General features: G+C 55.1%; 2 protein-coding genes across 7 annotated transcripts in view; both read left to right on the top strand.

The window, feature by feature from the left end:
• Positions 1-16,098, top strand: part of MPPED1 (metallophosphoesterase domain containing 1) — an 822,621-nt gene that overhangs the window by 452,789 nt on the left and 353,734 nt on the right. The window lies entirely within an intron of this gene.
• TSPO (translocator protein) overlaps positions 1-16,098 on the top strand; it is a 677,237-nt gene that overhangs the window by 657,732 nt on the left and 3,407 nt on the right. For 5 of the 6 annotated variants that reach the window (XM_050806137.1, XM_050806136.1, XM_050806132.1 and 2 more), the window contains exons 2-3: positions 7,122-7,205; positions 15,743-15,953. In XM_050806137.1, the coding sequence (XP_050662094.1) occupies positions 15,772-15,953 (182 nt within the window). In that variant the 5' untranslated portion in view covers positions 7,122-7,205; positions 15,743-15,771. Of the gene's footprint in view, positions 1-7,121; positions 7,206-11,211; positions 11,545-15,742; positions 15,954-16,098 lie in introns of those variants that run through there. The other variant, XM_050806138.1, reaches the window with a different exon arrangement.

The following is a 16,098-nucleotide window of genomic DNA, read 5'->3' as shown; positions in this document are numbered from 1 at the left end:
AAAAACGTAAGAATGGGCAGCAGCTGCTGCTGCTGCTAGAGCTAAGGGTGAAAGAAGGCCAAAACAAAGAGGATTATTTGGAGGTGCCTTTGATAAACAGATCTTTAGGTCCCCTCCAGCTCCCTAGCCACTGGGTGATGTCCCTCCCCTACTTTAGGACCCATCTGGGGTTTCACGGGAGAGGGACAAACAAAGGGTCTCTGGGCCAGGTGCAGTGGCTCATGTCTATAATCCCAGCTACTCAGGAGGCTGAGGCAGGAGAATCACTTGAACCTGGGAGGCGGAGGTTGCAGTGAGTCGAGATCGCACCATTGCACTCCAGCCTGGGCAACAAGTGCGAAACTCTGTCTCAAAAAAAAAAAAAGAAAGAAAGAAAGAAAGAAAAAAAAAAATTATTGGCCATACACAGTGGCTCAGGCCTGTAATCCCAGTGATTTGGAAGGCTGAGGCAGGAGGATCACTTGAGGCCAGGAGTTCAAGAGCAGCCTGGGCAAAATAGTCAAGACTGTTTCCTTTTTTCTTCACCAAAAGCAGATACTTGAAAGACCCTGTTTCTACAAAAGGAAAAAAAAAAATAGCTGGGTACTGTGGCTCATGCTTGTAGTTCCAGCTACATAGGAGGCTGAGTCGGGAGAACTGCTTGAGCCCAGGCGTATGAGGCTGCAGTGAGCCATGACTGAACTACTGCACTCCAGCCTGGGTGACAGAGGGAGACCCTGTCTGAAAAAAAAAAAAAAAAAAAAGAAGCCAGGTGCAGTGCCTCACACCTGTAATCCAAGCACTTTGGGAGGCCAAGGCGGACAAATCACCTGAGTTCAGGAGTTCAAGACCAGCGTGGCCAAACATGGCAAAACCCTAACTGTACTAAAAATACAAAAATTAGCCGAATGTGGTGGCACATACCTGTAATCCCAGCTACTTGGGAGGATGAAGCATGAGAACTGCTTGAACCTGTGAGGTGGGGGTTGCAGTGAGCTGAGATCACACCACTGCACTTCAGCCTGGGTGACTGAGTCAGATTCTGTTTGAAAAAAAAAAGAAGAAGAAGAAAAGGCCGGGCGTGATGGATCACACCTGTAATCTCAGCAGTTTGGGAGGCCGAGGTGGGCAGATTGCCTGAGCTCAGGAGTTCAAGACCAGCCTGGGCAACACGGTGAAACCCCGTCTCTACTAAAATACAAAGAATTAGCCAGGCGTGGTGGCGTGCGCCTGTAATTCTAGCTACTCAGGAGGCTGAGGCAGGAGAATTGCTTGAACCCAGGAAGTGGAGGTTGCAGTGAGCCAAGATCGCACCACTGCACTCCAGCCTAGGCGACAGAGCGAGATTCCATCTCAAAAAAAAAAAAAAAAAAAGTCAGCAAGAAAAGGAAGTTACACGGATGCAGCTAGAGGTCATTATCCTAAGCAAATTAATGCAGAAACAGAAAATCAAATACCTCATGTCCTCACGTATAAATGGGAGTGAAACATTGATACATCTGGACATAAAGATGAGAACAATGGATACTGGGAACTCCTAGAGGTGGGCGGGAGTGAGGCAAGGATTGAAAAACTGCCCACTACTGCCATGGTCACTGTCTGGATGACAGAATCAATTGTACCCCAAACCTCAGCATCACACAATATACCCATATAACAAACCTGCACATGTACCCCCGAATCTAAAATAAAAGGTGATATTAAAAAAAAAAAAAGACGGCCGGGCACAGTGGCTCATGTCCGTAATCTCAGCACTTTGGGAGGCCGAGGCGGGTGGATCACCTGAGATCAGGAGTTCGAGACCAGCCTGGCCAATGCGGCGAAACCCTGTCTCTACTAAAAATACAAAAATTAGCAAGGTGTCACGGCACATGCCTGTAATCCCAGCTGCTTGGGAGGCTGAGGCAGGAGAATCCCTTGAACTGGGGAGGCAGAGGTTGCAGTGAGCTGAGATTACGCCACTGCACTCCAGCCTGGGCAACAGAGTGAGACTCTCTCTCAGAAAAAAAAAAAAAAAAAAAAAAAAAAAAAGAGAAAAGGAAGTTAGAAAAACAACCCCTAGAAAAACAGCCGTAGAGGCTCTACATTCTGAGTCATAGGAGTTCCAGAAAGAGAAGTGATTGCTACATAACACAAATTTGAAAAGAAAGAGAAGTGAGAAAATAGAGGGAAGGAAATCAAAGAAATAATCCAACTTCTGAAAAGTAAAGAATGAGCTTCCAGCAGGAAAGTGCCTGTTGAGTGCGGGCACAGTGGAGGAAATGAGGCCACATAATCATCTGGGTGTGTTGGAGCTCGCCTGTAATCCCAGCTACTCGGGAGGCTGAGGCAGAAGAATTGCTTCAGCCCAGGAGGCAGAGGTTGCAGTGAGCTGAAATCGTACTACTGCACTCCAGCTTGGATTACAGAGTGAGACTCTGTCTCAAAAAAAAAAAAAAAAAAAGTAAAGTAGGCCTACATAGAGGAATATCAGTGTGAAATTACAGAACTCTGGGGCCCAAAATCTTTTTTTTTTTTTTTTTTTTTTTTTTTTTTTTTTTTTTGAGACGGAGTCTTGCTCTGTCGCCCAGGCTGGAGTGCAGTGGCTGGATCTCCGCTCACTGCAAGCTCCGCCTCCCGGGTTCACGCCATTCTCCTGCCTCAGCCTCCCGAGTAGCTGGGACTACAGGCGCCCGCCACCTCGCCCGGCTAGTTTTTTGTACTTTTTAGTAGAGACGGGGTTTCACCGTGTTAGCCAGGATGATCTCGATCTCCTGACCTCGTGATCCGCCCGTCTCGGCCTCCCAAAGTGCTGGGATTACAGGCTTGAGCCACCGCGCCCGGCCTGGGGCCCAAAATCTTAAAAACTTTCCAGGAAGAACAAAATCGGTTACATATAAAGGATCCACAATGTGGCCAGAGCAGGAGGATTGCTTGAGCCCAGGAGTTGGAAACCTGTCAGAGCAACGTAGCGTGACCCTGTGTCTACAAAAAAATAAAAAACAAAACACAAAAAAGAACCAAAGGCTCCCGAAACAGAATGGCTTTAGCCTGCTCAACTGCAGCTGGCCGACAGCGTCTCTTCATTATTCTGAAGGACAACGAGCTCCAGTTCAGCCAAGCGTCAGCCATCTATGGGGATCTATGGGGTAGGATGCAAGAATTCAGCAATGTTACCTTCCGGGCAGTCTTTCTCAAGAACTCCTGGAGGACAGGCTCAACACAAGCAAGGGGGGACCAAGAAGGAGGAAGATGTGAAATCCAGGAAATAAAGACCCATGCAGGAGGGGGCGGGGGCATCCCCAGGGGGTGAAGAAAGACTCGGGAATGGTGTGTGTACCCAGCCTGTGCAGCCTGTCCAGCGGGGAGCAGCGTGACTCGAGACGTGTTGAGAGCTGGCATTACCAACATCCTTGCTGCCATGCTGCTCATTTAGGTACAGAATGCCCCAAGAGCCTGGCCTAGATTCTTTTTTTGTTTGTTTGAGACAGAGTCTCACTTTGTCACCCAGGCTGGAGTGCAGCGGTAAGATCTCGGCTCACTGCAACCTCCGCCTCCCGGGTTCAAGCGATTCTCCTGCCTCAGCCTCCTGAGTAGCTGGGACTACAGGTGCCCACCACCACGCCCTGCTATTTTTTTGTATTTTTAGTAGAGATGGGGTTTCACCGTGTTAGCCAGGATTGTGTCGATCTCCTGACCTCATGATCTGCCCACCTTAACCTCCCAAAGTGCTGGGATTACAGGCGTGAGCCACTGTACCTGGCCCTGGCCCAGACTCTTGCCTGCACCTGGCTGGTCCCGATCACAGGCTGAGGAAGCCCCGTTCTTGCCCTGCTGCCTGGGTCTGCTGAGGACACATGGCCCACCTGACAGGCCTCACCCTGCTTCTGAGGTCTGAGCACCCTACTCCTCAGGGCACTGTGAGCTCAGAAGCAAGAGACAGAACGGCTCATGCCCCTGACCATTTCCTGCTGAATGTCCATACCACAGCTCTGCTCAGCGTCCAAACAGGGGAGCCCCACCCACAGCCATGCCCTCTGCCTGCCCCAGAGGGGGCTCTTGTCAGTGCCCACAGAGGCTGGGCCCAGCCTGTACCCCAGGCACTCACCTGAGTTTATCTTTCCGGGAGTCTTCTGGCCTGGCCATGGCGCCTGTTCTGCCCCAGCCGGGGGTGTGCTGCCTCTCTGCACACATAGTACTCAGGGAAACACACCTGGGTGGGATTCATAAAACCCTAAAGGAAAGCACGGGCGTGTTCAACCCAAGTCAAAGTAAAGGTGACCTCTCAGGTGGGGAGGAATCACTTGGGAGGACCCAGGGCGCTCCTAGGACACTGGTAATGTTCTGGTCATAACCTGGGGAATGGGCACAACTGGTATTATTATTGTAATGTATACGTGTGTGTGTGTGTGTGTGTTTTTAATTGAGTTTTGCTTTATCACCCAGGCTGGAGTGCAGAGGTGTGATCTCGACTCACTGCAACCTCCGCCTCCCGGGTTAAAGCAATCCTCCTGCCTCAGCCTCCTGAATAGCTGGGATTACAGGTGCACACCACCACACCCAGCTAATTTTTGTATTTTTAGTAGAGATGGGGTTTCACCATGTTGGCCAGGTTGGTCTCCAACTCCTGACCTGACGTGATCTGCCTGCCTTGGCCTCCCAAAGTGCTGGGATTATAGGTGTGAGCCACTGCACCCAGCCACATGTGTGTCTTATTTTTATTTTATTTTGTTTTGTTTTTTGATAAAGAGTCTCACTGTGTTGCCCAAGCTGCAGAGCAAAGGTGTGATCTCAGCTCACTGCAACCTCCGCCTCCCAGTTCAAGTGATTCTCCTGCCTCAGCCTCCTGAGTAGCTGGGATTACAGGCGCCTGCCACCACACCCAGCTAATTTTTGTATTTTTAGTAGAGACAGGGTTTCACCATGTTGGTCAGGCTGGTCGAGAACTCCTGACCTCAGGTGATCCACCCACCTTGGCCTCCCAAAGTGCTGGGATTACAGGCGTAAGCCACCATGCCCGGCTAAGAAGGATTTTTTTTTTTTTTTTTTTTTTTTTGAGACGGAGTCTCGCTCTGTCGCCCAGGCTGGAGTGCAGTGGCCAGATCTCGGCTCACTGCAAGCTCCGCCTCCCGGGTTTACCCCATTCTCCTGCCTCAGCCTCCCGAGTAGCTGGGACTACAGGCGCCCGCCACCTCGCCCGGCTAATTTTTTTGTATTTTTAGTAGAGACGGGGTTTCATTGTGTTAGCCAGGATGGTCTCGATCTCCTGACCTCGTGATCCGCCCGTCTCGGCCTCCCAAAGTGCTGGGATTACAGGCTTGAGCCACCGCGCCCGGCCTTTTTTTTTTTTTTTTTTTTTTTTTTTTGAGATGGAGTCTCGCTGTGTCACCAGGCTGGAGTGCAGTGGTGCCGTCTCGGCTCACTGCAGCCTCCACCTTCTGAGTTCAAGAGATTCTCCTGCCTTAGCCTCCCAAGTGGCTGGGATTACAGGCACACACCACCATGCCCGGCTAATTTTTGTAGTTTTAGTAGAGATAGTGTTTCACCATGTTGGCCAGGCTGGTCTTGAACTCCTGACCTAGTGATCCACCCACCTCGGCCTCCCAAAGTGCTGGGATTACAGGCGTGAGCCACCGCGCCTGGCCAGAAGGAATTTTTTAAAAGTAAAAGCGGCAGGGAGCGGTGGCTCACACCTGTAATCCCAGCACTTTAGGAGGCTGAGGCGGGTAGATCACCTCAGGTCAGGAGTTCAAGACCAGCCTGGCCAACATGGTGAAACCCCATCTCTACTAAAAATACAAAAATTAGCCGGGCGTGGTGGCAGGTGCCTGTAATCCCAGCTGCTGGGAGGCTGAGGGAGGAGAGAATCACTTGAACCCAGGAGGCAGAAGTCGCAGTGAGCCGGGATTGTGCCATTGCACTCTAGCCTGGGAGACAAGAGCGAAACTCCGTCTCAAAAAAAAAAGAAAGAAAGGAAGGAGGGAGGGAGGGAGGGAGGGAGGGAGAGAGGAGGAAGGAAGGAAGGAAGGAAGGAAGGAAGGAAGGAAGGAAGGAAGGAAGGAAGGAAGGAAGAAAGGAAGGAAGGAAGAAAAAGAAACCCAGAAGAAAAAGATGAATGATGAATGGAACCAAGCCTGGGTTATCCTTGTCTTTAGGCCAACACAGTCAAAAATAGATTATATATGTTTGTCTTTTAATAGAGGAAGAGGCTTACAAAGGCAACAATGCCAGGTCCTAGGAAAGCCATAGTACAGCCTGGCTGGAAGGAGGCTCCCAGCCTCTGTGTCTGGGTAGAAGTAGCCACTGTTCTCCTTGGCCCCTGCAGGATCAGTTTGGCCCAATGTGGCTGGTGCAGGCTGAGGGGTGTTGCCAGTCTGAGTTGGCCAGAGGCAGCTGGGACAGCCTTGGGCTGCAGCAAGACAGCCACAGTGCCAAGGGCCTGGGGCTTGACACGCCCTGCATGGGAGTGGACCTGGGCAGCTGGAGGCCACCTCTGGACTGTGATGATGGCAGCCTCTCCCCTCACTGAGCGCCGAGCATCTGAGGGGTGTCCTGCCTGCATCACCGCCTTGTGGCTTCATCAGTCCCACGAGTTTGTGCCCATTTTACAGATGAGGAGATGGAGACCCAGAGAACCAGTCAGAAAGTGGTCGGGCCAGGACTAAGAGTGCAGCGCGCAGTCTCCGTGCCCTGGATCAACAGCTCAAGGAACTGGGGTGCTCCGGAAATGGGGCCAAGGCTGCTGAGCAGGAGGACGCTCAGGGCCTTGCCCTCAGGAGAGGCAATCCCCCACTCGGAGATCGGTCTTGTTGCCGCATTTTATAGATGGGAAAATGAGACTAGAAGAAACCACAAGCGACCCGCCGGCGGACACACGGCAACGTTTTAGGTGCTGGGTCTGGCCGGGCGGCCATCACCGGTCACCGTGGGGAGGAGAAGGAGCCGAGAGACTCGCTCGCGGCCGGGGGGAGGCAGAAGCGCGTCCCGCGGGAGAGGTGGCTTTGAGGAGTGAGCTCCCGGTCCCGCGGGGATGCCAGTGGGTCCAGGGCCCGGGCTGCCAGGCGGGGCGGGGCGGAGCGGGGCGGGGCTCGGCCGGGTAGTGGGGCGGGGCCGGGCGGTGGATTGACGGGCGGGGCCTGGTGGCGGGGCGGGGCCGGGCGGCTGAGAGGGGCGGGGCGGATGCGGGCACAGCGGTCTGGCTAACTCCTGCCAGGCAGTGCCCTTCCCGGAGCGTGCCCTCGCCGCTGGTGAGTGAGAACGGGACGCGGAGGGGGCAGCGGGAAATGGGGGCCCGCACGGCTGCGACTCTGACAGCGCCGCGGGACAGAGGGAAACTGAGGCCGGAGCCGAGGACTGGACACCCGAGGGGGCGGCCCGGGGCAGCACTTGGGGCTCGGCTATCGGGTCAGGGGCGGAGGCGGCGGGCAGCCAGGTCTGGGCCTCCGCGGCCGGGGTTCCTGCGCGGGCCGCCTCCGACTGGGGGTTCGGGAGGGGAAACTTGGGCAACTCCGCCACGCCCTGCCCCTGCTTCTCCTGCAGGAAGCGCGGTCGCAGGAGAGGCCGATGCTCCCTCTCCCGCCCATTCCGCGGATGGGCAATCCCAGGCGGAGCTCCCTTCAGGGTCTCAGAATGTCTGGGAGACCTCAGGCAGGATCCTGATCCCCCAAGACACCCCGTTTCATAGTGGAGGAGAACAGCCCAGATCGGGGAAGTTTTTTTTGCCCAAAGCCGGTTAGAGGCCCCCCGGCCCTCAATTCCCAGTGCGGGGCTCAGGTGCGCTGCAGCCTAGACGGGACTTACTCTGAGCCGAGCAGCCTCTGGGACCTGTCTGCTTCCCCTGCCCCTTGCAAAGAAGACGGAGCCCAGGTGGGAGAAGCGGGGGCTTCCTGCTGTGAACACACTGCTGGCCAGGGCAGCTTCCAGAGGCCATGGCCTGGCGTGGGCCTGGAGCCCCTCTGGCCAGCCTGCCAGGGGCCGGCGCTACGGAATACCAGCAGTGTGCCCTGGGCTGGATGGCAGGAGAGACAGGACTTGAGGCTGTCCCAGAATGGACTCAGGCAGGGCGAGGATATTAGGGGAGGTGGTGTACAGGAAGCAGTCGCCCAGCTCGCCTGGCACACAGCAAGCCCTGCCCATGAAGGCCTGCTGCCAGAACGTGGGCGAGGCCCGGCGTCTCTGTGGAGTCGGTGGGGCCCGAGACAGGGCAGCGTGAGGCAGGTTTCCACTGGCGGTGAAAGGGGCTGTGTAGCAAGGGCAGGAGAGCCAGCCTCAGCCCAGCAGGGGAAGGCGGCCCCTGAGTCTCCACCTGGCTGCTGGCAGCCCCATAGGGAGGCTCCGCGGGAATCCTGGGCTCCCAGGGGAGTGCTGGAAACTGGGGGAAACTGAGGCTTACCAAAGAAGCCTTTGTCCAGAGTCATGCAGCTGGCGTGGTGGAGCCAGGGCCTGATCCCAGCCTGCCTCCTCCACTGTGCCCCGAGGGCCACTTTGTTTCCTGGGAGTGTGTCTGTGCATGTGTGCACACACATGTGCTGTGTCCTGTCGTCTGTACAGACTTATGCCTGGCGTGAGGCACCATGTCTGGCTGGATCTACCAGAAAATATTCACAGCAGGTTCTCCAGGTGGGGTGAAGGGCTTGGGCTCACAGCGAGGGAGCCTACATTTACCTTTAGCTTTTTCAGTATTTCAGTTTTGAATCTCTGTTTTGTTTTGTTTCGTTTTTCTTTCTTTCTCTTTTTTTCCTTCTTTTTTTCTTTTTTTTTTTTTGTTTGAGACAGGGTCTTACTCTGGTAGGCAGGCTGGAGTGCAGTGATGCAATCATAGCTCACTGCAGTCTCCTGCAGAACTCCCGGGCTCAAGCGATCCTCCCACCTCAGCCTCCCAAAGTGCTGGGATTACAGGCGTGAGCCACCATTTCTGGCTTATTTGTGTTTTCTTTACTTTTGATTGGGCAAACAATGCGTGGATATGCTCTCTTTGTGTAAAACAGTAGTCTTTTTAATTTTATTTTCTTTTTAACCACTGGACCACTAGGGAAGTCATTCTTAATTTCTTCTTTACTTTTATTTATATGTATTTTTGGAGTCGGTGTCTCTCGCTCCATTGCCCAGGCTGGAGTGCAGTGGCTCGAGCTGGGCTCACTGCAACCTCTGCCTCCTGAGTTGAAGTGATTCTCCTGCCTCAGCCTGGCTAATATTTGTACTTTTAGTAGAGACGGGGTTTCACCATGTCGGCCAGGCTGTTTCTTTATTTTTCACTAAAAAAAAAGTTTAACCCCCGAACCTTGAAGGAAAGGAAATGAGTCTTTCTTAACAGAACCAATTCCCCCTGGACACCCACCCTCACCCTACCCTTTGCCAGGCCACTCGATGGCCAGGTTGGCTGTGGATTTTTCCAGACGTGTGGGCTGTTCCACTGGTTACTTTCGTAATGAAAAACGCACACAAAGTCAGGACGATTAGCCATGAGTCATTTTTTAAAAGCCTGAAAACAAGTCTCTGGGACAATGGTGGCTTCATTGGAGAGACAAGGCTCAGGGGAGCTGGGTGCAGCTGGGGGTGGTGGTGGGGATCAGAGAAGGGACACATTCCTTATTCTGTTCCTGGATCGCCTTCTTTTTTTAGTTAGTTAAGTTGTGCTTTTTGTTTGTTCGGTTTTTTTCTTTTTTTTTTTTGAGAGGGAGTCTCGCTTTGTTGCCCAGGTTGGAGTGCAGGGGCGTAATCTCGGTTCACTGCAACCTCCACCTCTTGGGTTCAGTTGATTCTCCTGCCTTAGCCTTCTGAATAGCTGGGACTACAGGCGCCCGCCACCACACCTGGCTAATTTTTGTATTTTTAGCAGAGACAGGATTTCACCATGTTAGCCAGGCTGGTCTCGAACTCCTGACCTGAGGTGATCTGCCTGCCTCAGCCTCCCAAAGTGCTGAGATTACAGGTGTGAGCCACTGTGCCTGGCCTTCTGGGTCACCTATAGGGAGGTCTCCAAGAACAGAAAGACACCCTGAAACCCACTGGCTCGACCACCACCTCACAGATAGGGACACAGAGGCCCAGAAGATGAGATACCTTGGGGCAGCTATGGGTCTGGGGTCTCCGGGCCAGGAGTGAAGTCTCACAAGACCCGGAGACCCTGGGTCCCACCCTTGGTTGGGGAGGGCTCAGATCCTGCGGGGCCTGATGCTCTGTGGGGGCTGGGATGTTGCTGTGGCAGGTGGAGAGAGCGATGCTGCTGGCCTTGGGAGAACCTTCTGGCACAGTTCACAGGTGGGGTGGAGTGGCCTGGGGCCTGCGGGTCCAATCCTGGTGCTGCAGGCTTTATGAGCCCTGTTACAGATGAGGAAGGAGGCTGAGACGGGTGGTGACACAGATGCTGGCAAGTGGCCATGCAGCCCAGAGCAGGCCGGCAGACACCCGGCTCAGAGGGAGGGGTGGGATGAGTTTTGGAGTCACTCAGACCTAGAAAGTTCTGTGACTTCTCATGTCTCAGCTTCCTCATCTGGAAAATGGGACAAGTTATGAGTCCACTATGGAGGCCAAGTGGGCCATGTGGCTCAGGGAAAAGCAGCTAGTCCCCTGTGGCCGCTGTGGGGACTAAACGAGGCGGTGACCATCGGGATGAGCACGGACTCCACCATGCAGGCCCCTGCCTACCAGAGGCCCGTGCACAGCCAGAGCTGAGCGAGGCCTGGAGCCTTCTCCTGCCTCCACGTCCTGCGTCCTCTACCCTGCCCTGATCTTGCCTCTGTTTTGGGGGCGCTGCTCCGTGCAGGGCATTTTCACCTGTGGAGTGTCCAGGGGCTCTCATGGCTGATAGGGTCTCGTCTCAGGTCCAAGCCTTGAGGCCCTGTCTTCCCCTGGAGGAAATGGGGCTAGTGGCCCCACACCGATACCCACAAGCCCTCTCTTCTCTAGAGTTTTCAGGGAAACGTTGTTGTCCCACCCCTTCCTCCCTTGAGCTACCCCAAGCCCCTGAGAAGCAGACACGGCGGGTTTACCCCCCTGATGTGGAGGGAAGCCGGGCCCAGAGACGAGCCTTGGATGGAGGCAGAGCCGAGGTCTGGATCCCTGTTCACCTGAAGGAGACAAAGGGGCATAGGTGGCTTCACCCCCTGCCTGAACCCCGAGTCCCGTCCCTGCCATGTATGCCCCCTGGCCCACCCCAGCCTTCCCTGGGCCCATCCCAGAGCAGATTTCTGGACCCTGCCTAGCCCGGCCCAGCATGACTCATCATGTTCATGCTGCCCACCTGTTCCCTGATTGGGCGATTCAGGAGCCAGGCAGTTCCCCAGAGGCCCTAGGAAACTCCCTGCCCGCCACCAGGCTTTCTCCATGTGGGGCATCTGACCACCCTGTTTTCTGGTGGGGCAGACCCTCTGAGCCCCTTGGCCCTGTGGGTCATAACCACAGCCAGGCCTGAGAAGGGGGCATCCTGGGGTGGGAGTGTGAGCACGGGACTCAGAACCGGCTCCAGACCCTGCTCTCTCTTGCTGTGGCCTTGGGAAAGCCGCCATGCCTCTGTGACGTTAATTCGTTCTGTGCAACAGGGCACCTGGAGGGTGGTCTCTAAGCTCGTGTCAGCTGGAACACTGGGTGAGTTCCATTTGTGATTTACTGGGCTCCGAGTGTGCGCCTGGCCCTGGCTGGGTGCTGGGGCCAGGTGACAGAATCGTGGGGAGGGAGAAGTTCTGCCACATGCTACAAGGTGAGGACCTCTAGAACATGACGCTCAGTGAAGGAAGCCAGACACCAGGGCCACACACTGCACTGAGACCAAATGTCCAGGATGGGCAAGTCCCCAGAGAGAAGTCAGATTGCTGGCTGCCAGGGGTGGGGGGAGGGAGGGGAGCCACTGCTGATGGATACAGGGTTTCTTTTCGGGGTTGAAAATGCTTTGGAACTTGATACAGAGGGTGGCTGCACAACAATGGCAATATACAAATGCTGCTGAATGGTGCACTGGGGGTTTCCATTTGTTGCATGAACATCACTGAAAGTGCATCAGCTTCCATGTGGTATCAAGGGGTTCTGGATGTGCGTGTGTCTTATGCTGGTGGTATTAACCTTGCTCGCCTGGACAGGGACACTTGTGAGACTGAGAGTGGGCCATCAGTGTGGGGCAGGTGGGCCTCAACTGGGGGTGTCCTGGGAAAACGCACGTACAGGAACCCTGGTCCGGCTTGTTTCCAGCGGAGGCTGAATGAGACTCCTTACGGTTCCCCCACAACATCACTCAGCTGTGGACTCACGCAGGCTCCAGCAGAGCAGCGGTTATGTCTCAGTTGCCCAGATGGGCAGCAGGCTGAGCTGGCCTGGGCTTACCTGAGAGGATATAGTGGGAGGCTGAGCTGGGAGGTGGTCCCAGGGCTGTGGTCCAGAGCTCCGTATCCACTTGGCAGTGGTGCAGGGCCAGTGCTCAGCAGTACCTCCCGTACCGGGGAAGGTGGCCTTTCATATGTGTAGTGACATCAGACCCCCACTACCACCCCATTAGCAGTGTACCCTGGAAGCTGGAGGGTGGGGCAGGAGGGAGGGGGTGGGGCAGGAGGGAAGGGGTGGGGCAGGAGGGAGGGGGCGGGGCAGGATGAAGGGGATGGGGCAGGAGGGGGAGGGGCAGGATGGAGGGGCAGGAGGGGGAGGGGCAGAAGGGAGGGAGAGGGAGAACACAGGAATATTTCTTTTTTTTTTTTTTTTTTTTTTGAGACGGAGTCTTGCTCTGTCACCCAGGCTGGAGTGCTGTGGCCGGATCTCAGCTCACTGCAAGCTCCGCCTCCCGGGTTCCCGCCATTCTCCTGCCTCAGCCTCCCGAGTAGCTGGGACTACAGGCGCCCGCCACCTCGCCCGGCTAGTTTTTTGTATTTTTTAGTAGAGACGGGGTTTCACCGTGTTAGCCAGGATGGTCTCGATCTCCTGACCTTGTGATCCGCCCGTCTCGGCCTCCCAAAGTGCTGGGATTACAGGCTTGAGCCACCGCGCCCGGCCCACAGGAATATTTCTTGCCAGGACCTAGGTCACATGCCCAGTCCCCAAGAATGTCCATCCTTACTGCTCATCTGTGCAGCAACCTTGGGGGATGGGGTAACTGTCCCCATTCAACAGGTGAGAAAACTGAGGTCCAGGGAGGGGAGGGAATCATAGTAAGTGGCAGCATGGGAATCTGCTGGATGCCTGACACTCTGATTGTTCCTTTAAAACAGGCCCAGTGCGGTGGCTCATGCCTGTAATCCTAGCACTTTGGGAGGCTGAGGCAGGCAGATCAACTCAGGTCAGGAGTTTGAGACCAGCCAGGCCAACATGATGAAACCCTGTCTCTACTAAAAAATATAAAAATTAGCTGGGCGTGGTGGCGGGTGCCTGTAATCCCAGCTACTTGGAAGGCTGAAGCAGGAGAATCGCTTGAACCCGGGAGGCGGAGGTTGCAGTGAGCAGAGATCTTGCCACTGCACTCCAGCCTGGGTGACAGAGCAAGACTCCATCTCAAAAAAAAAAAAAAAAAAAAAAGTGCCCTGGCCAGGCATGGTGGCTCATGCCTATAATCCCAGCACTTTCGGAGAACAAAGTGAAAGGATCACCTGAGCCCAGGAGTTTGAGACTAGCCTGGGCAACATGGAGAGAACTTGTCTCTACAAAAAAATACAAAAAGTAGCTGGGCATGGTGGTGCATGCCTGGAGTTCCAGCTACCTCCAGGCTGAGGTGGGAGGATCCCCTGAGCCTGGGAGGTCAAGGCTGCAGTGAGCTACGATGGTGCTGCTGCTCTCCAGCCTGGACAGCAGCGACACTCTGTCTCTGAAATATAAAATACAGTAATGTTCATTATACATATTTTGGCAAACAAGTAACGTAGTGAACTTAGCATCATAAATCCTGCTGCCGAGGGTGGACTCTGGAATCCTGAGTGGCTGGCCTGTGGAGGGGCCTTGGGCAGACGTCTCCACTGCCCTGTGCCTCAGGTGTCTGTTGGCAGACGGCCATAAGGTGGCATCGCTCCCTCGCAGGGTGAGGGTTCATGGCCAGTGTTGGGGTAAAGCTTGCCTGGCCTGGCATACAGCCATTTCTCTGGAAATGCTGGCTTTATGATTATGACTGTGGCTAACATCTTCATGCAATGGTTACAACTGAGAAAAAAAAATGCGTATCTAGGCTGGGTGCAGTGGCTCATGCCTGTAATCCCAGCACTTTGGGAGGCCGAAGCAGGCAGATCATCTGAGGTCAGGAGTTCGAGACCAGCCTGGCCAACATGGTGAAACCCTGTCTCTACTAAAACTACAAAAATTAGCCCGGCATGGTGGCATGTGCCTGTAATCCCAGCTACTTGGGAGGTGGGAGGCTGAGGCGGGGGAATCCCCTGAACCTGGGAGGCGGGGGTTACAGTGAGCTGAGATTGTATTCCAGGCTGGGCAACAGAGCGAGACTATATATATATAAAAAAAAGCAAATCTATATTATCCATTCTTTGCCAAAATTGGGGTCATTCTGTAGTCTATGTATATTCTGCTTTCTTCGTGTTAGTGAGAACAACTTTTTCATCACTAAAAAGCCTTCAAAAGCTTGGTTTGTGAAGGGCCAGTCTTTAATAGTCCCTGGCTGCTGGGCACTGAGGTGGCTTCTGTGCTCACCCAGCTCCATGGATTCCAGGCCAGCAGCTGCTCCTTCTCCCTGGGGCCGGCTTTGCCCTTTGCCCTTTGCCCCTGCCGAAGCCCACATTCAGCACAGTCTCCTCTGACCCCCTTCTGCCCCCACTTGGCTGCCTCCATGACCCCTGGAATGCTTGTCTCTCGCGTTCCCCTGGGGCGAAAGTGCTCACTGTTCTTCCTGTGGCATCTCCTCCCTGGTCCCCGGTCAGAGGGTCCCTTTCTGAGGTCCAGGCTCCCTCAGCCCCAGTCTGTGCCCACTCAGGGCCTCCCCAACCCCGTGCCCCGCTGGGTCCCAACCCTCGCCCCAGCAGGCCTTGCTGCAAGTTGGCGGAACTAAATCCGGTTGTGTGGCTTATTGTCTCAGACAAGAGCAGATGACCCCTGATTCTCCACCTAGAATCAGAGTGAGTGGGACCTTAGCCCTTCATTTTTTGATGAGGCCAGGGTGGGAGCCATATTGTCACCGGGGCAGAGCCTGGCCCAGAGTGCACTGTGGCCCCAGGCAGGCCGCTGTCCATCTCCGGTGCATGGGGAAGGGGCGGTGGTTTTAGTGGGGCCCGTGTGGGGTGCTGAAACAGCTGTGTAGAGTCCTTGCTGCTGTGCACTGAGCTGTGTTCAAGGTAGGTAAGCATTGATATCCCACTCTACCGAGGGGGAAACTGAGGCCCTGAGTTGATGTGATTTGCCTGAGGTCACAGTGAGGCAGTGAGGAAAGGGATTTGACCCAAACTCTGTCTGATAGCAGTCACCGAATGAGTGAGTGAGTGAGTGAAAGGTGAATGTGAAGTGCTGGAATGTAAAGCACTGGCCTGGCAGAGCCCCCAGAGCTGGGACTTGGCCCAGGCAGGCAGGCTGGGAAGGCTTCTTGGTGGAGGGGACCCAAACTGGCCTCGGAAGAGGCAGCAGGGAGGAGGGGTCAGTGCCAGGAGACCCAAGGTCGAGGTGAGGGTGGACAAAGGTGAGGCCAGGCAGCTGGGGCAGGAGCAGGGCTGGAAATGTGTTCACTCAGCCACTCCTGCCCTGCACATCTCTGTGCCTCCTGATAAGCCAACTGGTTGATCTGTGGGTGACAGGCCTTTCAGGGATGCTGGAGGAGACACAGGCCTAACCCCATGGCCTCAGGAATGCCTTCACCCAGCCTTGTCTTTTCTTTCAGAGCTCCCCTGAACAGCAGCTGCAGCAGCCATGGCCCCGCCCTGGGTGCCCGCCATGGGCTTCACACTGGCGCCCAGCCTGGGGTGCTTCGTGGGCTCCCGCTTTGTCCACGGCGAGGGTCTCCGCTGGTACGCCGGCCTGCAGAAGCCCTCGTGGCACCCGCCCCACTGGGTGCTGGGCCCTGTCTGGGGCACGCTCTACTCAGCCATGGGGTAGGTGGGCACGTGTGCTGGCCTGGGGATGAGCCTGGCCCTTTGCAAGGAGAGGCCTGGCCCAGGACAGAGGGTCTCCTCCAGGCGGGCCATGGGCCACGGCATGGTTTCCCAGCCCCATTTGGCAAGCCAGGGTGGGGAAGCT

The sequence above is a fragment of the Macaca thibetana genome, chromosome 10, assembly GCF_024542745.1.
Source record: "Macaca thibetana thibetana isolate TM-01 chromosome 10, ASM2454274v1, whole genome shotgun sequence".
NCBI classification, from domain to species: Eukaryota; Metazoa; Chordata; class Mammalia; order Primates; family Cercopithecidae; genus Macaca; species Macaca thibetana.
Note: the sequence above shows the minus strand (reverse complement) of the source record. Positions and strands in the feature narration are given on the sequence as shown.